The 20,809-nt window shown below is 39.2% G+C and overlaps 1 protein-coding gene across 12 annotated transcripts in view; it reads right to left on the bottom strand.

Moving 5' to 3' along the window:
• The window catches only part of ubr5 (ubiquitin protein ligase E3 component n-recognin 5), a 60,321-nt gene that overhangs the window by 32,068 nt on the left and 7,444 nt on the right, over positions 1–20,809 (bottom strand). For 7 of the 12 annotated variants that reach the window (XM_088928505.1, XM_088928504.1, XM_088928501.1 and 4 more), the window contains exons 2-9: positions 10,141–10,185; positions 9,222–9,303; positions 8,216–8,292; positions 5,487–5,606; positions 4,472–4,706; positions 3,207–3,366; positions 2,624–2,773; positions 1,589–1,800 (exon numbers count right to left, since the gene is read on the bottom strand). In XM_088928505.1, coding sequence (XP_088784631.1) covers positions 1,589–1,800; positions 2,624–2,773; positions 3,207–3,366; positions 4,472–4,706; positions 5,487–5,606; positions 8,216–8,292; positions 9,222–9,303; positions 10,141–10,185 — 1,081 coding nt within the window. The remainder of the gene's footprint in view (positions 1–1,588; positions 1,801–2,623; positions 2,774–3,206; positions 3,367–4,471; positions 4,707–5,486; positions 5,607–8,215; positions 8,293–9,221; positions 9,304–10,140; positions 10,186–20,809) is intronic. The other 5 variants (XM_088928506.1, XM_088928498.1, XM_088928507.1 and 2 more) reach the window with 3 other exon arrangements.

Genomic DNA, 20,809 nt, shown 5'->3' on the forward strand with positions numbered 1-20,809 from the left:
ATCCATTATTTCAAGGAATCAACTGTATCAAGTACGAGCCTCCACTTTCAAGACTGTAAACACGCCTACACTAAACGTGCAATGTGTACAATATTGACAGGAATCCAAGGACATCTTGAAAAGAACATCCACTAATGTGCTCAGTTGTCCCATTTTGCTTTTAGAAGGAAATTTCACAGCCATAACAAAGATTCAAACACCCAATTGAATCACATTTGTGTATCACTGTTTCTGGAAACACCCTTCAAGCCCTGCAAAAAAAACCATCCGTCACTGCCAATGCTCAAAACATCCTGGTCAGAAAAGCTACCTTTTTGTGTGACAAGAACAAATATCCCTGCTTGCCGTTATATCTTCACTTTAGACATTAGGCTTGCATCCCATGTATTACTTTGAGGAGCACAGTATCTTTCGAGGGTTTTACAGACATTGCTGAAAATGCAGAATCTGAGACTCTTTGGTGCAGACCAGGGGAATCTATGGTTTTGTATTCATACAGAAAAACATCACTATACTATAAGCATATACAAACTAAAGAAAGTATGCACAAATGATTACTTAAAAGTATACATAAATCCTCCATTTTCAAATCTTCACAATAAGATTTTACAATTATTTTGCTGTGTGCCCACCCAATTTCAAGCGGTCAATTATGATAAGACTTAGCGCATGGCCAGAAACTTTGCAGCCGCACACAGGAAAGAATGAACAAGAGTAGGCAGACTGCTCCAACTAGCCCATGCTCAAGCTACTGACTGATACATTTTTAACCTACGATAGGCTAAGCAGCTCCATGCGACAGGTTTAACTTAGCGCTAACTGGAGGAGATATGCCCCACAGGTCTGCAGGTGCTTGGATGGTTACAGGGGTCACTGCTAACAGAAGCTGACAGAGTTGACTAAACCCAACCCTTCTCTGAGCCACGAGTCCTGGTCACGCGCCTGGTCCACACCTGAATCACACCTAAGCCTGAGCTTGGTATCTTTACTTTCTTTTTTATGGTCTAATTCAACAATTAACACTACTATCATGTCATGGTCCATGCTATGGAACACTACTTCTTCTAGCTGTCTTAGCAAGAATCATTCAGAACAGCATTGCACCGATGGTATTTAATGGCTGTTCTGGTATATGTACCCGATATATATATAACCCTCTGAGACACAGGGTTGGAGAAATGATGGGAGCATTTATTTTTTTCCCGGTTTTATCCAGGATTGTATTCATACATCTCCCTGATTGTATTCAAAGACTGGACATACAAGAGCGCAGGCATTTGGCACTGCTTTGTTAATTTATCTTAACTCCTACTCCAAATTTCTTTGAAAAACATAGTAACAGCAATAACTGTAGTTGTGGCATTGAAAAGTTAAATACGTTCTAATAATCTCAAAATGTTTTTCTAAATTTTCAACAACACTCAATATTTTGTTTCCAGCTGCCCCCAAACTAAACTACTGTAGTCTAAGGGCAGGCTTCAAATTAAAACCACAAAAAAAAGCAAGATGCACTCAGCACGGAATAAATGGGAACATGCAAATCGATAAACAGTGCAGACGAAATACAGAATTAACTATTACGGCAAACCTTATCAGGCCACCACTGAAGCTCCTCCCCCAGCGACACAGGGCTCTGCACTGGGATATTCTTCTTGTCCATGCTCGGCTCCCCTTCCCTGCTTGTGGAGCCTCGCTCGGTATCAAAGGAGGCTCCATCAAGCCACCTCCGCTCACGCAAACGTAACACAGACTCGCGCTCACGCAACAGCTCCGAGTCTCTCTCTAAGGGAAGAAGGAGAACTGGTATGCAATGGGGTCACACCAGTGGAATAAAAGTAAGCCACTCTCTGGGAAAGACCCTCCACAAAAAAAATCGCAAAATAATAAAAAAAATGTCCACCCACAAATGAACAGAGGTTAAAAATAAACACAGATAAAAAAAACAGGTGATTAACACTTTCCAGTGTACTCTGCAGTCAAGGGTCTTGGACATCCTAACCCAATACACAAACCAGATGGTACTACTGGGCCTTTCTCAGAGGGCTCACTGCTTTTATTTTATCCAATGTGCTCAAGCTTCTTAAGAATGAACACACAAATAGCAACACAAAAGTAAAAATGAGCCAATAAATTAAAATATACGTGTTCATTTATCTCGTACCTACCGTCTTTCTACTTTCTAAGAGGTGAACAAATACACACAGGGCCAGAGAACAGCCTTAAAGGGTTAAGAATACATTCCAGGAAAGACCTCATAACACAGTAAGCCTGGATAAATATGTACTAATGTAATTTAATTTGTAGTTAATAATTATGAACTGGAAAGAGTTCAAATTAACTGTGAATGGCTCTATTCATCCTCTAAAACATCTAGATTTTGTCTCCCCTCTTGGTCAGAGGAAGGAAATCTTTAATATGTTTATCTACCGCCTTCACAAGTAGGCTTTTCTACACTGGAAAGCACTTACTTGCAATAAAAAAAATCTTGATGCACATCTTACATTCATTTGCTTTCTTTAATTTCTCTGTATAGAATGAATCTGTGCCCACATAGAGAATCATGCTTTGCTCACTCGTCTACACCTCTTATCCATTATTTAAAAGATAAAAGGTACTGAATTACCTCGTGAGGATCCAAGTCTTGAGAGAGAAGAACGGCGAAAGGAGGGATATCCAAAATAACTGATGTCTTCCGAGAACATGGCGTCCGCATCAATTATGACACTGGGGTGGGCCGAGTGGATGTCGGCATCCAGCAGAGACATTAAGTCCTCTGAAAACAGTAGAAAGGACAGAACAGCAGTTAACAGGGTTTATATCCATGGGAATCTAAGTACAGTGTAGGGGAAGTTTGAGTGCAGCAAAGATTTTCTGCAGAACCAGTGTTAGAAAAAAATCTGTTATCCCACTTTAAAGCACAAGGTGCTTATAAGGTTATTTGGCCTACTGAAATAACTATCATGATATGGTGCAAAAAAGCACTGCTCAGTGTAACCTCCATCTGCATTACTCTCAAAAGTTTGGAGATACAAGCAGAATATTGCTACCTTCAGTTAACTGGGACAACTGAAGCGCTATTAAGAGTTTAAATGAAAAAAATGTAGATACTTGTACATTACACAGAACTACAAGTCATCTTCAGCCGCCTAAGGACAAAAAGAAAAGCAGCAGGAAAAGTCTAGAAAGAGCAGTAGCCTAACACCTACCTCCTGGTAAGTAAGATTCACTTGCAGTGTCATCACCATCATCACCATCCTCATCATCACGACTCAGCAAATTGTTGACAGCCAAATTAACATCCAGGTTAGTCCGCTGGAGTTCTCGGATGATAACACTCCTGGACTTCCCCTGAAGAACTACCTGTGCCTAATAAACGGGGGAGAAAAGCCTTACAACAATCCACTCTATTGCTGTAACAATTCAAATTTCTCAGTCACATTAATTCCAATAAATGGTAAATAGTTCAGGTGGGTAGCTGCATCAGCATGCGTAGGCTGCAAAGGAACAATAGGTCCATTCCCTGCTGAAAAGAGAAGAAAGAAAACAACGTTTCGGTCGTGGAGCCTTCTTCAGGTTGCCCACACCTGAAGAAGGTCCCACGGCCGAAACGTTGTTTTCTTTCTTCTCTTTTCAGCATGGAACAAACCTATTACTTGTTCCTAAATACTAAATGTACTGTCATAAAAAATAAAAAGGCCAAGTGGACACATCATTTAATACTGCTCTTTACTTGTGCATAATATTCTAGTATTAGAACACTTACAAATGACATGAGGCCATTTGGCCCATTTAACCCATTTTTTGTAGCTTATTGATCCAAGGAACTCATCCACTTGTTTCTTGAAAGAAATCAGGATATTTGCTTCGGCAACATTTCTGGGTATCATATTCTATACTCCCACTACCGTTGTGGTAAAGAAGCAATTCTCAAACATTACTAAAAGTGTTACTGAAATAACATCCGTCTTGCATTTGCAAGTATTTTACTTCTTGACAATTTCAATATATATGGGGATTCTACCATTAAGGTATGATAAATCAACAACTCCATGAATTGGACAATCAATTTTGGAGTCGGTTTAAGCATGTCCAACGTACAAGCATTTGTACGAAGCATTTCTGACCACAAGGCTGTCTTAACTTATCTGAAATTAACTCTCAAACTGGAGTCATAGTACTATTGGAGTACAACAAGGATCTGTACTTGGACTAGTTTTCCTTATTTATATCAATAATGTAGGTTTCTGCTCTTTGCAGAATTTTTACTAACACCATCAGTAGGTTCTTTGAACATTAGAAACTTGTATCTTAATCAGAGTATGATAGAAAGCTACATCTGGCCTGGACCCTCGTGTCCCGTTTCAAAATTGCCTTTTCTTGCAACTATTGTGACCTGGGTGGCAGCAGCTCAGCCGTGTTATATCTTAAACCGCTTTGTTCACGCAGGTGGCTGGCAGCTGTGGGGACTGACCTGGGAGATGAGCTCCTCAGGGATGACCGAGGCTGGAATGACGGGCTGAGGCTGGCTACCCAGAAGCCCCGAGCCCCTGTCCCGTCCGGTGCGGATGACCCTGGTCTGCCTCCTGGAGTCCCTGGCCGCGGTGGAGGACCTGCCCGACGAGCCGCCGCCGCCGCCGCCGCCGCCCCCGCCACCTCCACTGCCCCCTCCTCCTCCACCCCCATTCACACCAGAACTCCAGCGGTTCCTGTCAAACAGAGCTCACAGGTCAGGGAGGCTAAGCACGGCAGTCAAGCAGTACAACAGGCATCAAAGATATTGCAAAAGAAGAAATGGGGAGGCCGCTTTAACTGTACATTTGCGTTTAGCCAACATGTAAGTTGTGAGTAAAAAAAACAGGAAACTGTAAACTCCTACATTGTCTCTCGCTGGCTTCCCATCAACTAAAAATTAATTGAAAAAAGATCTTTTGAAAAATCTGTATAGAAACATTTTTCAAAGTCCTCCAAAAACACAGTTTTAGAGCAGAGCAGAGGAATTTACTGCCATATGATCATGTACATATGGCATTCCTTCCACATTTCATCAAAAAATAAAAACGCAGGGATGGGGAGAGGGGATAATGTCCACACAAGTAAACACAGAAGGTGATGTAACGGCACTGATACAGAAACCTGCAGTTTGGTGCAGAGGCTGTACACTTGGGTGGAAGTCCCTTAACTGCATTGTGCTTTGACATTTACCCCATGTAAAGCACTGGAAGGAGAGTGAAACCAATAAGTGCCAGTAGTGGCAGAGTAAGTAAAGCTTCGAAACTCCTGAAACGTAAGGCTAAAATGTTTACAAACTTAAAACATACACGTCTCCATTCTTGAGTCCATTCTACTGTTTAATACCTCGAATGAGGGCTTATTACAAATCCAAAACTGCATAATAGTTCTTTAAGTCTTAATAGAGGATTTGGCCTTGTAGTACTGGTAGGTTTTCACCTGGTGTCTACATTAATGATGACCCTGCCAAAACTTACCCAAGGGTGTTGCCTGCCAGTCTGCCCAGTGTGTCAGAACCAGACAGAAACCAGGGCGGATCACTAGTCCTGCCTGGCCTGGAGGTCCTTCCTGTCCCTGAACCACTGCTCAACTTTGAACTGAAAACAAAAGATGGGAGATCAGTTACAAACCTAGTGTCCCACATGGGGTCACTGAGAACAACCTGGAAGTCCCAGGTCTTACAGCCCATGGGATTGAGAGCAACTAGCCTTGGCAACACCCTTGGGGACTGGCTTTGGCTGCTGCAGATGCAGCTCCTTAGTGCTTCACTTCCAGAAGGAAGCGTGAAGAATTTTCTGTCACCGCCAAATGCCCTCTAGATTTAATGCATATTTAAATTTAAACAGCTGGTGAAAAACTATAGAATAATAATTTACAGTGAGGTTTTAAAGTGAGTAAACTTACACAGAATAAAAAAGATCATTGCATATAAGATATATGTAATCCAAACAGTTAAATTTATTTTTATAAACTCAAAACAGATCATACGTACAAACCAAAGGTGTCCAGAGATTTGGGGAATAAAACCATTACAACACAATTTAAATTTAATCACTGACATAACATAAGAATGAATGTTTTCATTTACAAACTAGCACAGATGGAAGGAGCTTTGAAGAACTTAACATTGAGCACCTAACGAAATGAGAACAAAGCAACTTTCAGGGGCCTCATTTTAAAATTCTTTACGTTCCTCAGATCTGACTGCTTGATTACCCATTTTACCAGTAATTTTAAAAGTATGATTGTGGTAAAACGCTTCATAAAACAGACTCCATTCAAGTTACGGAACTTCACAGGGCAAGGTAAATCCCAGCAGGACAGCTGGATAATGTGCAGTTAGAACTGTTCAGTCTTGCACTAATCTTACTCTACCAATCAAAATATATAACAAACTTAAGAAGTCTTCCAGGCTGTGGTACATTTTATGAGAGGCACACACATACTATTAAAGTATTTCTACTTAATGCACATTTTTAAAAATATTACATTCTTAAGCATGTACTGAATATTGGGATAAACAGTTCTGACCACAATGTTTCCTAGGAATTATCTGAATTTGAGAGAACGTAGTTTATGGCAGCTGAGTGCCTTTCATGAACTACATAACTTTCTCCTTTATCTTTAAAGAATTATTCTGTTGTCCGTCACGAAAATGAGGCAGAGAAAATATAAACTTTAATCCCAAATTCTACTCTTCTTATCATCTGGCCCTATCTTCCAAGTGCTGTTTTTATGGGAACGTCCTTGGTGCACAGCAAACAAGCGACAAGAAATGGCAAGTTGTAGAAGCTCAAACCTGCGTGCAATCTGGGTCCTGGTTTCAGGCAAACACCGATGGAAGGCAGCAAAGTCAGAACTTTTCAGTTTTAATTTAAATTAATATTTTAAAGACAAAATGGCACATTAAAAAGCCATGATATTAGTGGTCAAACCCTGTTTTGTTCATTACAGTTCCAATGCATTGTCAAAATATGCACTTCAATAGATAATCTGGGCATTAAACAGCCTGTTTTTCAGAAAATGCATAATGAATATACACCATGTTAAAACTGAAGTTAAACATACCAACTCTGCAGGAAAAGAACTAGACTTTGGTAAACTTTAAAGGATTTTAAAGCAAAATCCGCTATTTCCATGTTGCACAATGTTCTTTTGCAGATAAAGTCATGGCAGGAGTAGCAACAAACTGGATTCCTGAAACAGACCTCTAAACCCTCATTCTTGGCATTTCCACAGGGAAGAACATAGGAAAGTCACAGCCACAAGCTCATGCGGCCAACACACTCACATCCCAGGGAGTTTCTCAAAGCTTTTGTACAAAAGCTGATTTACAGCGGAGACATACAAACTCATGAGAACTAATTCACTACAACTTCTTCCTATTTCACGGAACATCCTCCCAAGAACTTCACCGAAGGCTCCGATTTGGAGAGAAAGCAAAACCAATATCTATTCTTCAAGTCGATGTTTGCCACTTGCTACAACATTCATGCTTGAATGTTTCATTCAATTATTCATTCATGAATAGCCCAAAGATGGTTGGGGTACCACTGTGCCAGCACACAAAAAATCTCACCAAGCACTTCTTTTAAGGAAATTACATTCTCAAGACAAAAGGGATATCTGTTCTTATGACAGACTATGATGAAGATCTGTAATTTAACCTTAAATATCCATCTCTTAATATCCACTTGTTCTCTGCATTCATCAATACTATAAGCTGGTATCCTGAGAAACTTATCAGATAAACACTAAGGTACAATCACCAAGTCTAAAAAAATCCTACAACTGCAAAAAAATCTATGGTTTCACAAAAAGATAAAAACATGCATCTCTGGTAACAATAAGTTGCTCACTAATTTCATCTTTAATATCAATACATGTTAAAATTATATTAGATGGCAGACCTAATATATTTGCCCTTTATTAAAGGTAAAATACAAAGCAAAATATAGCTAAATTCAAGCAGAGAAAGTGTCAAGAATTCTTCCATAGAGAAGTAGGTTTACATGATCATCTTAAGATTTAGTTTTTCAACTCATTTTCATTTGAAGCCTACTAAAGAGGCAGTATCAAACACTGAAAGTATAGTTCACAAAAAGGGGCAAATGACTAAACTGCAGACTGCAATCAGGAGCGCTGAGCTTGCCATCTTATCCTTTGTTTTCTTTTCTTTAGTGCAAGAGAATAAAAATAATCTCACCCATCACTGCCATCTGGTTTACCCAACTCCAACCTATCAGGCTGCACAGCAAAACCAATTCTACAAACACGACCATCCTAAAATAAAAGCAAAAAAACATTACACAGTGGAAAGAAATAAGCTAATGAAATACATGTAATACAAACACACATTTATGTCACAATTCACAATAAATCACCATCCCTTTTTGCTGACAAAGACACTGCCTCGGTCTTCTCAGTCCAGATGATTATGACCCAGGAGTGTGTCTTAGGAACACTCAGAAAAGATTAGTAGAGCACCTATTGCTCTTTCAACAACTGTTTCCAGATATGCTTTGACTGAAGGGTCCCAAGTTATCATGGACATCTCATGAGGTCTGAACAAGAACAGATAAATACTGATATTTATAAAATTTCAATAAAAAGTAAGCTATTAATAGGTCATTTTCACTTTATTGCATGAAATACTATATGGGTGATCTTTTGCTTTGTCTCTGAAGAGATTATATCTAATCAGTTTTAAGTTTTCTTCTGAACTATATCAGCTTACATACATTATCTGAATTCATGGTAATAATTCTCAATCTAAGAAGAGAGCCACTGCCACTCAATATCTAATGATAATGTAATATTTCTATTGTATACAGGCATCCTCCCTTTAGATACAATGTGCATTATCCATTGCTTGTAAGGGTTTTGGAAACCTTAGCATGCATTCAAAAGTAGGGTTGTTATTCGCATGCATCTTAAAAACATACAATTCGTCATATTGAAGCATGAGGTAAGACAGTTCTACAGAGGTTTTTGCCCAACTACTTTGTCAGTGATAATTTCTTGAAATTTGCACAGCACATATTTAATGGGTTGACTACCAGATTTAGTAAACAATTACTAGTACTGCAGATGGAACACTAATGATTGTGTCCTGCACTGAGTACCAACTGGTCAGCAAGTGTCTTTATATAAGAAGTGTTTGTCCTTTAACCATGTGAGATTAAAATAAACTTAGAATGATTAAGAATTACCTCCAGAAGAAAAGCAGCATGATTTGGTCCCACTACACACTGTTTAATTGTGGCCTGTTCCAACACATTTAGAGGAGGGTGGCTGATGGGAAGAAAAAAAATAAGACAAAACTGCTTCAGGACATAACAGTCAAATATTAAAATATACAGTACAGTCTCCAAAATTCCTCAAAAGACATAGGTTTGCTAGATGTAAGCGATGTTGACACTAACGCTGGCGCTGCAATCTAGCCAGTGCCCAGCAGTCCAGAAGATGCTAAATCAGCAGCAGCAGCTAGTCACCTTGTCAGTAAATGCATTCCAAACAGCCAGCTAGACCACTTTCTGAGGATAGAAAAACTAACACGTACTGGAAAAGCATGAGAAAGTATGTTTAATGCTGGCAAACTCCAACTAACAAAACAATTAGGCTGAGAAAATTAAGGGAGAAAACTGATCTAAACAGCCACGGACATGAAAAGCCCATCCATGCTTTAATCTAAATACGTACGCACGTCATACATGTATGCATTTACAAGTCCGCTTCACATTTACAATTAGAATTTGGGAAGCATAAATATTTCCAGCCAGATCAGAATTCCCATCCCGATTAGAAAATAAGCATGCACATCCATTCACTAGTCACCCTGGTTTCTGAAGTTACCTACAAAAAAATGGAGGTAAATCAGACATTTTTAAAGAACCCTCACAATATACTTCTAGAACACAGTACTAAATTCTCATTCAGTTAGTAAAGCCCTCTGCCTAAAATGCTAGAGTCTTATAGCCTGGAGGCTGCAGGTGTGCACCTAATCACTAAGCAAGGACTTAAGGTTTAGGTTTTAGAACTGTACAATTATGTTTTCATTGGCAAATAGCAGCTCTCCGTCACAGGCTAAAATGTTGTAATGGATCAATGTTCTGTGGATGAAAGGCTTACCTGCTGAAGTTGTATTTGTTAAGTTTCTCTGAGACCTCCCGCAGCCTGTTGGAAGAAAAGGCAGAAGGGTTGGAGAAAGCTGTCGGTCCCTTTTGAGGCAACTATGACAAACTAGTAAGACTACAGGGATCCCTATAGGCAACTACAGGGATCCCTATAGGACCAAGACCCCCAAAAGACTTTTTAAATCTACTGAAGAATAAACCTAAATGGTAATATTACAAACTAAGCTTGTACAAACTACAATTAATACAAAAAAATAATGGCATACTGGGCCTGTTTCAGATAGACAGGATATTTTCAGCTCTCAGTTTCACCAAAATCAATATTCACAGGTGGATTAGGATAAATGGTTTCAGCCTGTTCACATAATAAAAGACCTACAGTAAAAACTCCTCTGCACCTTTTTCTTGGCAAAATATAAACATGACAATCAAATGAAAGATAACATCCATAATTCAAATGGCAATTCCAGTATTTCTTTCTAAACATTTCGGGCATTCAAATATTAGACCATTAATGAGAATTCCAGGTCTTCAATACAGCAATACCTTTGCGGAAACACAACATGCAAGATATAGAACGAAAATAAAGGGAAATCAAAAACATCACAACTTTACGCAACAACCATTTTTAATATTGCACAAAACATTCGCTCCTTAAAGATAACAGAGCATAGACGTGCAATTACCGATTCAGAATAAAAAAAATAGTTTACCATGATCAAAATGAGCATAACAAAAAAAACAGTACACTTTTTTCACAAGTGTACACCTCACTAAACAAACCCTAATGCAACAGATGGGGTAAGGATGCACATATCTTTGGCTTTGCGAAAGGTGCTAATTTTCTCTAGTTATTTTCATTCACACTCCTCCAATTCAAGTGGCCCTTAATAAAGTGAAGTACACACGTCAAGTGTGTATTTGTCACGTTCTGTTTGCCATGAGGGAGTCTCCACATATAATTCCGAGCCAAACAAGGTTGCCATAGCAGTTGGCTTGTCACCGAGTTTTTTTTAAGAGGACCTAACTGGTCTATATGAAACTGGAGCCCCTCCTATTTTGCCCTTTGCAACATACAGTTACTTCATCGGCCTACATCAGCCATAGGAAGTGAAATGTACTGATCAGAAGATATATTTTCATGCCGCTCTTAAAATTATCACATCAATCATCAAACGATTTTCACTTTTGCAATTTAAAAGTATTCGAATCTCAATCTAAACTTGAGTATAAATGAGATTTTTTATTTGAATATTAGGACTGACTGAAGTCAAATCAATTTTATTTAAAAAGTGTTTAAGAAATTATTTATGTTATAAGAATACGCTTATATAGCACATTTCTGGACAACCCCCACTATTACCACCAGTGTGCAGCCCCACCTGGATGACGTGATGGCAACCAAAGTGTGCCAGTACGCTCCCCACACACCAGCTATCAGTGAGGAGGAGAACAGAGTGATGAAGTAAGGAAGCCTATTAATAGAAGGAGATTATTAGGAGGCCAAGATTGGGAAGGGCCAGGGGGAAACTGGGCCAGGATACAGGGGTTAATGATAAACGCTCTGGGATTTTTAACGACCTCGGGGAGTCAGTACCTCGTTTTACTTCTCATCCGACGGATGGAAAATTATAAACCTCAAGACAGCCCAGCTTAAGTCAATTGCTCACTATGAGAAACGGGACTTCTCTGCCAAGCTCTTTAGTGCATTCCTTATCTGATCCACCCAAGCACAGCAGAGTCTCATCCCAGCCTGACCAGCTCATCAGGGTCCAGAGGAAAGACCACGGCCCCTCAGTAACGAGAGCTCAAGCAAAGCTGCAGCATGGGGACCGTGGACTCACAGAACACATCTCCACGGACAGCACAAAGAATCGACAAAACCCACAACAATAAAGATAGGAGAAAAGGGATATTTAGAAAGTATACCAATAGTAAAGCTTTCTGCAGTAGATTTCTCTTTTGCATTTCATGATATGAAATTTGTGGCGCATCCTCTCCCCTGGTTAGGCAAGGCTCAGCTTACCTAAATTCAACTATGCAAAAAGCTCCCATGGGTCTCATTATAACAAAATAATCCAGTCAGACAAAGCTGATGTTACATGCATGAGGAGCAAGTAGCGCGGCACTTTATTCCCAGGGTCAACAGCGAGGAGCAAGCGCAGTGCAGCCACCACCACATCCACCCACTTTCCACCTCAGTCTAGCGGTGCTTTCAGGCAGGTGTGGCAGCCTCTCGCTCATTTCTTCAAACTGGTTGAAAACTATGAGTAATGCATATGGCAATCATGTCAGGAAACCACCACACTGATCTTGTTCGATGTTCTTCTCTTTGTATTTAATTACTGAACAGTACAGAGCAAGTCAGTAAGTACAGTACAGAGAAGTTCTGTAAAGGGTAACTCCCTAAATTACTGTACTGTTTATTTTTTTAACACGCTACATTTGGTGCTCGTTCTAATTCTTTAAGCTCGTAGATACCTACAATTCTTAGCTATTATTGTTCATTTTCTTCACATACTTGGAAAAAATAAAAAATATTAAAAACCTAAAAATAGTTCTTAACACCCAATTACTTGTTCAAATCAATAGGAGAAAAAAAAAAAGACAACAGCCACTGCAAAAATATAAAACCCAGGAAAACCGCTGACAAATTCAACAGCAAAGCCAGGAGTATAACTATAAACTAATCTGACTACTCTTTAACTGAACGCAAATACTAAAACTGCAAATGTGATACGGTGCACATAACTTCCTTTAATTAAAAACCTGAAGCGCAGTCAAGACACTCGAGCAGGAAAACAGAACAGAGAAGAGGCATTTAAAATTCACTTAAAAAACGGAACGAGTAAAAAAAAAAGCTATTCTGATCACGTCAAAACCTCACGGTCCTGTCCATTGATTCAACACAAAAGAGGAAAAGGGCTTTTATCCTGAATAATTTCGAACTGCCAAAGCTACAAACAGAGGACTGAATGAGGAGCGGTGTCTGAGTCCATCGGCTCCAGAGGAACTAGCAAAGGTTAATTCCATGCTGAAAACTAGAAAGAGGAGAGTTTCGTCTGTTAAGCCTTCTTCAGGCGACACCTCTAAAACGTCGTGCCTTCTCCATCTACTTTCAGCGCGTAATTAACCTTTACTCATCTCAGAGCTACAAATAGCTACATTCTGTTAAAACGTGTTTGTGGTACAAAAACCATCACCAAACCTAGCATTTCCTGTCTGAGGTAAAGGGTGGATTTTCAGTATTGACGCAGAAAACTTTACAAGATCAATGTAACAAACAAATGCTTCCCCTTTGCTACACCCTAATAAACATTAAAAATACTTTTAACAAAGTACCCTTACAAACCATTTTCGGAGCTTCAAACCTGAAGGTATGATAAGCTCGAAAAGAATCTGAAAAGACAAAATTATCAATGGATTTGTAAATTTTACCCTACAACTTAAAATTAATCTGAAGAATGAATTACCAAACATTAAATGCTATACAAACCTGCTAGGCCTTTACATTTTAAAGAGCAAACCTGTCTTACACGTTTCAATTTCCTTCAGAACAGCATGGAATCTGGATCTTTTTTCATGTGCACACAGAGCTGATGGTGAGAAACACTTCGACCTGATGGAGACTTTGTTTACCAGGAAGTTCCTCTGGAGCAGCACATGAGACTAGTTGCAACAAAAGCCAAAAGGAAACTAAGAAATAACTTATAAAAACAGGAACACATTCACAAAGAAAGGTGGAAAGCCCACAAACACCATACAACCATACATTCAGCCACACAACTGTTATCCTCCACTTAGCAATCTTTACTTTAAACCTGTAAAATGGAAAAAGGCATACACCATGGAAAGGATGTAGGTGTACACAGAAAAAGCATTAGAATGATTTCCAGTTTTCTTGTCGCTAATGAATTTCCCTGTATGCCCAGTCTACAAAACAGCTAACCAGATTATAAACCTGTCCGTTTTGAAGAAACAGGTGAAGACACCTCTGTTGCGTATTCCGTTTACACCAATGACTGACAAGTATTAATGGCAGTGGTTGCGTCCGAATTACAAGAGCATGCCAGGCCCGTGAGTCAGAGGTCTGATGACAGCAATGATCCAAATGCAGTTAACAACAATGGGTGAGATGCAGAAGGACAAACTTCTTTGTAAACTTCTCTGATGCAATTATTAATAAAACCAGTCAGTCATGCTGGATCCCAGAGGCCCTGTGATCACCCACGCTGCAGTTTGTCCCTCACAGTCCTTTCGACAGTCTCCTCTTCCTTTCCAGAAGGATCACATCTGCTGGGTATTGTACTTCCGCTAAAGTCTTTGCCACTCTCATCTCCTGCAATAAACTACCCAGCAGCACACAGCATCACACCCACTACACATTCCAGGAGCACGGGCTGTATTTTTCCCCAACTTGGGACTCTCCATCAGCTAACCTCTCACAAAGAAATAAATTCTTCATTATAAGAGTCATCTAAATAGAGACCCTAAAAGTGTTTTTCTGTGCGAGAGCTAACAAGAGCTAAGAATCATTGTAGTCATAGGTTGTTGAAACTTTTTTTTTAAAAAGCCCCCTAAGCCACAAACCTGCAGTCATAATGTATTACCTACAACCTGCAGTCACAGACATTAACACTAATATGGCCGATGGCAGCAGAACTGTAGCAAAAGGCAAAACAGAAAACCAGTAATGAACAATTAATTCCACTGGATGGTGCTAATACTAAAACCACAAAGAGGAGGTTGGTGCGTTACAATCCAGCCAAAGACACAAAAGATGGTATAAGCTAAAATTGTTTTATTAACAAGTAAGACAACGATTATTGCAGCGAACTCACAAGCTGTACTCTAACAGTTCTTTTATCTGTTGTACTTTTGGTATCTCTCAAATGTCACCTGCACTGACAGTTGTCTTACTGTCAGTGTAGCTTTACCCATTTTTGCTAGCTCTGCTAGTCAACGTGCGTATCAGAACTCGGTCGGGCGATGTGCTCTCAAGTGTTGCATCAGGTTCGTTGTATTAAAATTCTCTGGGTTGCTCCCACCCCTAGAGACAAGTTAGTTTAACAAACATTGCAAATAACATTGGCTTGATCTAGATCAAATATTTTAAAAAACTGCCAGACAGATGACATGTTTTCATTCCAAGGCACACGGCGAAATTTTGGCTCATATTTTGTGTCAGAGCGGCTCTCAGTAATCGGTCAAATGAAAGGAACGTCAGACGATCGCAAATCACATATTTACAACGGAAATCAGCCCATTACGATCTATAGCCGATCGATCCTTCCACCCCTAGTTTTAATATTGCTTTATAGCACAGTACTTTATTCTGAAAGAACAATTATGCAAGGGCACTGCTTGAGACCTGTAAGAAATGGAAGAAACTCCTGATAGTGCCAAAACGGGCAAAAGCCACCTTTCTCACCAGATTCTGTTGAATGGCTTCACCAAAATTCACTATTTTGCTGGACATGCAGTGCTGCACAACCACTACTACAACTGAGATACTATAAATGAGATTCAACACTACTTTAGAGAAAACAGTATAGTTAAAAGACATTCTTCTGCTAGAACAGAAACTGCTGTTGTAGCTAGAACAGCTGCTTGAACAGAACTTTCCATTGTATGATGTATGAAGGCTTTTCCTACTGGTTTGCAGATGGCTTCCAATTAATTTCTGCCATGCAGGGTCATAATTTTTAGAAAAGAACTAAGTCATTGGCTACCAGTTCTTTACTGAAGACACTATTAAAAAAAGAGCCACATATCCTTCAGAACAAACTTATTTTGCTGTCAACACTGTGAAATACCTGAGGGGAAAAGAGCTTTGTAGTTGCACATGATTGCTTTTCAAGTCTGATCTGCATCTTATGCATGTCAGAAGGGTGCACAAAACTACAGAGCTCCGAACAAGAAACTTAACAGAAAACATTGCCCATCATCAGTTGTAGTTCTGCACTGGGGTCAGATGCCTGCCACACTGAAGAACACAGCTGAAAAGTAAAAATAGATATGTTAAATAGGTATCACTGCAGCCTTTTCCACATGATTGTAGGGAAGATTATTATACAAGGTACAGATGTAGAACCATAAAATCTGTATTTTAGTACCAGTATTTGCAAACTGTAAGGAAAACGATGTATGAAAAACTGCTGACATCATGACAAACTTATCCTTTAAATCTAAAACTTCATAGTAACAGTAGTTTAATAGCATAAATAATAGTATTCAATAGTTTTAAAGGATATGGAATTCAACCCCAAAACCAGCCAGTAAAAGACAAAACGCAGACATTTCACTCAGCCAGTAAAAATACCCAATAATACAATAAAAACAGGGAACCTGAATTGTGGATAGTCTATTATAAGGACTAGTACATATTACATCAATATTCTAGTAAGGATGGTTTACAATCACATTAGGCAAAACCCCTTACTTTCACGTGTGCATGATTTCAAATGGTGCTTTATTTTATTCTGTGACCATGAAACACAAAGACCATACCTGAGGGGTGAAGACTGGATTTACTTCAGAAAAAAGGGCAAAAAAATAAAGTGAAAAAACTGACTTCCAGTGAAACTTGTCAGTTTGTAAGGCAATCTGCATAGTAAAAATGAAGAGAAATTTGGGCAAAATGACTGGATGAGTTAAGAAGAGTGTATATGTCCTTGATCTACAATTACTGCTTTAAAAAAAATCATAAACATTCAGCTTTTCTTCTCCATAATGAAAAATTATGTAGCACTATCATTTTCAGATTTTCCCAATCGTTGACTATTTTAGGGTAAGGAGCCAGATTTAAAAGGTGTGTGTAACTCTGGGAATCTACTAAACGTTAAAAAAAAAAAGATGGTTTCTGACGGTTCAGTCAGAAAGCAGCCTCAGCAGAAGGTACTAAAGAGTGCCAACAATATCACAGAGTAATAAATTCATTCCCAAACTAAAATGTCTTATTTAAAAAAATATATATATGCAGGCAATTACAGACAAATCAACTGTTCTTGTCTACAGACACTTATTCAGTCCAGGCACAACAGGTATTCACAAGCACCCTCTTCAGGTGGAATTAACTTTAAACCAGAATCTTGTTTACAAGAAACATCTAACTTTTTAACTACAATAATTTCATTAATCCTCAACACATTACACGCAGATGTCACAATAAAAACGCGGTTGAACACAAAACACAATTTATCACAGTAGTACAACCAGCAATTTGCCAGATGCCTGCTGCAACAAGGAACAGCTCCGTGAACGAGTGGAAAAGCACTGTTGCTTGGCTAGATGCCTGGTGTCCAAAAAGTTAAAGGGATATTATTTCCGTACTTAATCCAACTTGGCTCCACAAACCAAGTGTGAAAGGACTGAACGGTTTAGAAATGTGCGCACAAAATTAATCTGCTGAAGAATATGCCGTAAGTATGCTCCCATAAGAGGGAGGAGCTCTCTGTGGCAATCTTGGTCTGTCTTTTTTTAACGGGTGCTTAAAAAAAGAGAAGCAACTATAACCATACACATTAAGATGGAGCACCTCCTCAAAACACAGTGGGGTGTGAGAATGGGGGGAGGAACAACGCATTTTTTTACTCTCCCTAATCCAGTACAAGATTATGGTATTACGTACGTAGTGCAGTATGCGTAGTGGCTATACATAAAATTACTTTCAGCAGGTTCAAAATGAACAAATTAGCAAACAAATTTCATCGACAGGTTAGGAGCAAAGCATTGTCAAAGTCAAATGCATTTACAAACCCACCCTTTGTTTTTTGTTGTGCTCCAAATAAGATGCAAAAAAAAGAGATACAAGAGAATATACATAATAGGGCGGAGCGGTGGCTCTGTGGCTCAGAATCTGCGCCTGTGGCTGGCAGGTTGCCGGTTCAAATCCCACGGCCGGCAGAAGAATCCTACTCCGTCGGGCCCGAGCCCTTAACCCCAACTGCTCCAGGGGCACCGTATAAATGGCTGACCCTGCGCTTTGACCCCCAGCTTCTCTCTCCCCATCTGTATGTCTGTGTCTCATGGAGAGCAAGCTGGGGTATGCGAAAAGAAATTACATATGCAAGAAATCGTATATGGCTAATGAAGTGATCTTCTTATCTAACATGCACATATACAGAAAACTATCAAGCTACATTACACTCAGGTGGGGAGCTGCGTCAGCATGCGTAGGCTGCAAAGGAACAAGTAATAGGTTTATTCCATGCTGAAAAAAAGAAGAAAGAGAACACAACGTTTCGGCCGTGGAGCCTTCTATAAAATTCACAAATTTAGCAATAAATCCTTTCATAACAGTCAAGTAGGGAACTGGGTAGCATTCTGAAATGTAGAAAAGAAAGATTTCTGAAACATTGCATTTCTTTTCCTTTCAGCACGGAAGGAACCTTCACCTTTTCTTTTATAACAATGCTGAGTTAAGAGACTGAATAGAGTCAGGATAGGTGCTCTTCCAGAGCTGCTCTGTTCTAGATTTGATACATCTTAGCCATCTAAGCTGGGTGGGAGCGGTCACTGATAATCAACAGTTTTCTAGATTTAAAATTTCTTAAAGATTTTTGTTGCATGTATGGAAGCAACAGATGGTTAAGTCACAGCATACCGTGTGATTTATTTTTTTGGTTATAAAAACTATTTCTTTGAGGGGAAAATAGTATTCAAAACTTCAGTTTATTAAGAGTTACAATCTGCCATTAATGAGTCAACTCTTACTGAAAACCATAAATGAGTCAAGGTTTTTCATTTCAGCTTTCCCTCTAATAAATATGGTTCCTGGCAGAACAGGATTCTGTACAGGCCAGAAACCATGATTTTCTTAAAATATGTAAGGGTTTCCATCTTAAATTATGTACTTAAGTACACGGTCTATCAAGGTGACCCAGTGATAAATGATCTCAATAACATTAAATGATCTTTATTTTATATGTCACATAGTGATGGTGAATGCTACATACTTATAATGAGCATGAATACTTGCTGCAGTTGACAACCTTTTATTTACAAATACTTAAGTGCATAGAAAATAAAACCTTTTTTAGTTAGAAACCTAATTTTAAAATGTTTTCTAATGCGATATTAATCGTTTCACCTCTTTAAACCTGGTGGATTCAGCCTTCATTAATACAGGAAACCCCTGAATTAAGAGATTTCAGATTTAACAGACAAAATCTGCTAAATAGGAATCCCATCTGTAAAATCAGAAATAGCAGACTTTCCTTACAATAACAGTAAAATGCAAAAAATAAGGAAACAATAACATCTTTTGTACAACATACATTAAAACAGGTCTATAAGGCACAAATATCATTGGTGCCCTACAGGGTAGGGCAAATTGCATAGGGTGTAGAAATTAAGGCAGAAACTACATCGAGTGTTCTGTTTCCTCATGGGACATATCAGGGTTGAGAGGGCATAACATGGCGTGAGTGCGTCAGTCTGAGTTCTATTTGCTGTCCATCGTCTGTACCACAGACAGTTCAGATAAATAAAGTTAACCCCTGCAAGTCAGGTAGTCATTATTGCAGAACTAACACTGCTTAAAACACAGGGGTAGGCGTAGTGCTTATGATAGGTGTTCGTCTAACTTTAGTTTATTTGCAACACCTGAAATACAAATCTCATATTTATGATAAAGTCTAGGCGTAGCCGTCATTGAGTTGAGTGCTATTGTTAAAAAAATCCATGAAAAGATTCAGAAAGCATATATAGTATATTTTTTCTTATATAATACTGTTTTTAGGCTCAATAGCAGACCTCTTTCCCCTATTAGGCAGTTAAACCAAGGGTTTACTGTATCTCAGATTGTTTAAATGTAATTGTAGCACTTGTTTCACTTCTTAGAAGTGATTACCTCACAGCTAAACATTTTTATAATGCAGCATATATTTGTGTTGAGCACTGTGCCCGTAAAGTCCCAGATTTCTAGGTTGTACCTAGATATACTAAAGAAAACTGTTACATGTGGTTTTAACTGGGTCTCTGGAAAACACCCTGACTCTCAGGAAACATTCACATTCATACTTGTGATATGTATTGGTATTCACTAACCATCAGATTTCTTTATCAATTTATCTGGCTCGCGAGTGATTCAACTAATGAATTGGGCCAGAAAATGGGTTATATCATTAGCGTGCACAGGATTCACAAGCACTAACGGAACACAACAGAAAAATAGCTTATAGTACTGGAAACCATCACAGTACTGTCATTGCTTACCCTTTAATAAAATAAGTTTGGACACAAAATCTTGAAATACAGTACTCTCTCCCTAGGTTCTTCAAGACTCAACATATGCAAATTTGACCATGTAAAAAACTTCCAGGTACCAAAATCCAAGTTAAAATTTTCAAGGTTAGGACAAGTTCACATTAGATACTAGAGCAAGCAGTGCGAATGAACAGCACGGACTAAGCGTAAGCTCAGGGGCCGTGCGATGGCTAAGGATCTGCGCCTGTGGCTGGAAGGTTGCCGGTTCGTATCCCGCGGCCGGCAGAGGAATCCTACTCCGTTGGGCCCCCGAGCAACCCCAGCTGCTCCAGGGGCGCCATATAAATGGCTTTCCCTGCGCTCTGACCCCAAGCTTCTCTCTCCCCATCTGTGTTATCTCAGGGAGAGCAAGCTGGGGTATGCGAAAAGACAAATTCCTAATGCAAGAAATTGTA

The sequence above is a fragment of the Atractosteus spatula genome, chromosome 12, assembly GCF_055471065.1.
Source record: "Atractosteus spatula isolate fAtrSpa1 chromosome 12, fAtrSpa1.hap1, whole genome shotgun sequence".
NCBI classification, from domain to species: domain Eukaryota; kingdom Metazoa; phylum Chordata; class Actinopteri; order Semionotiformes; family Lepisosteidae; genus Atractosteus; species Atractosteus spatula.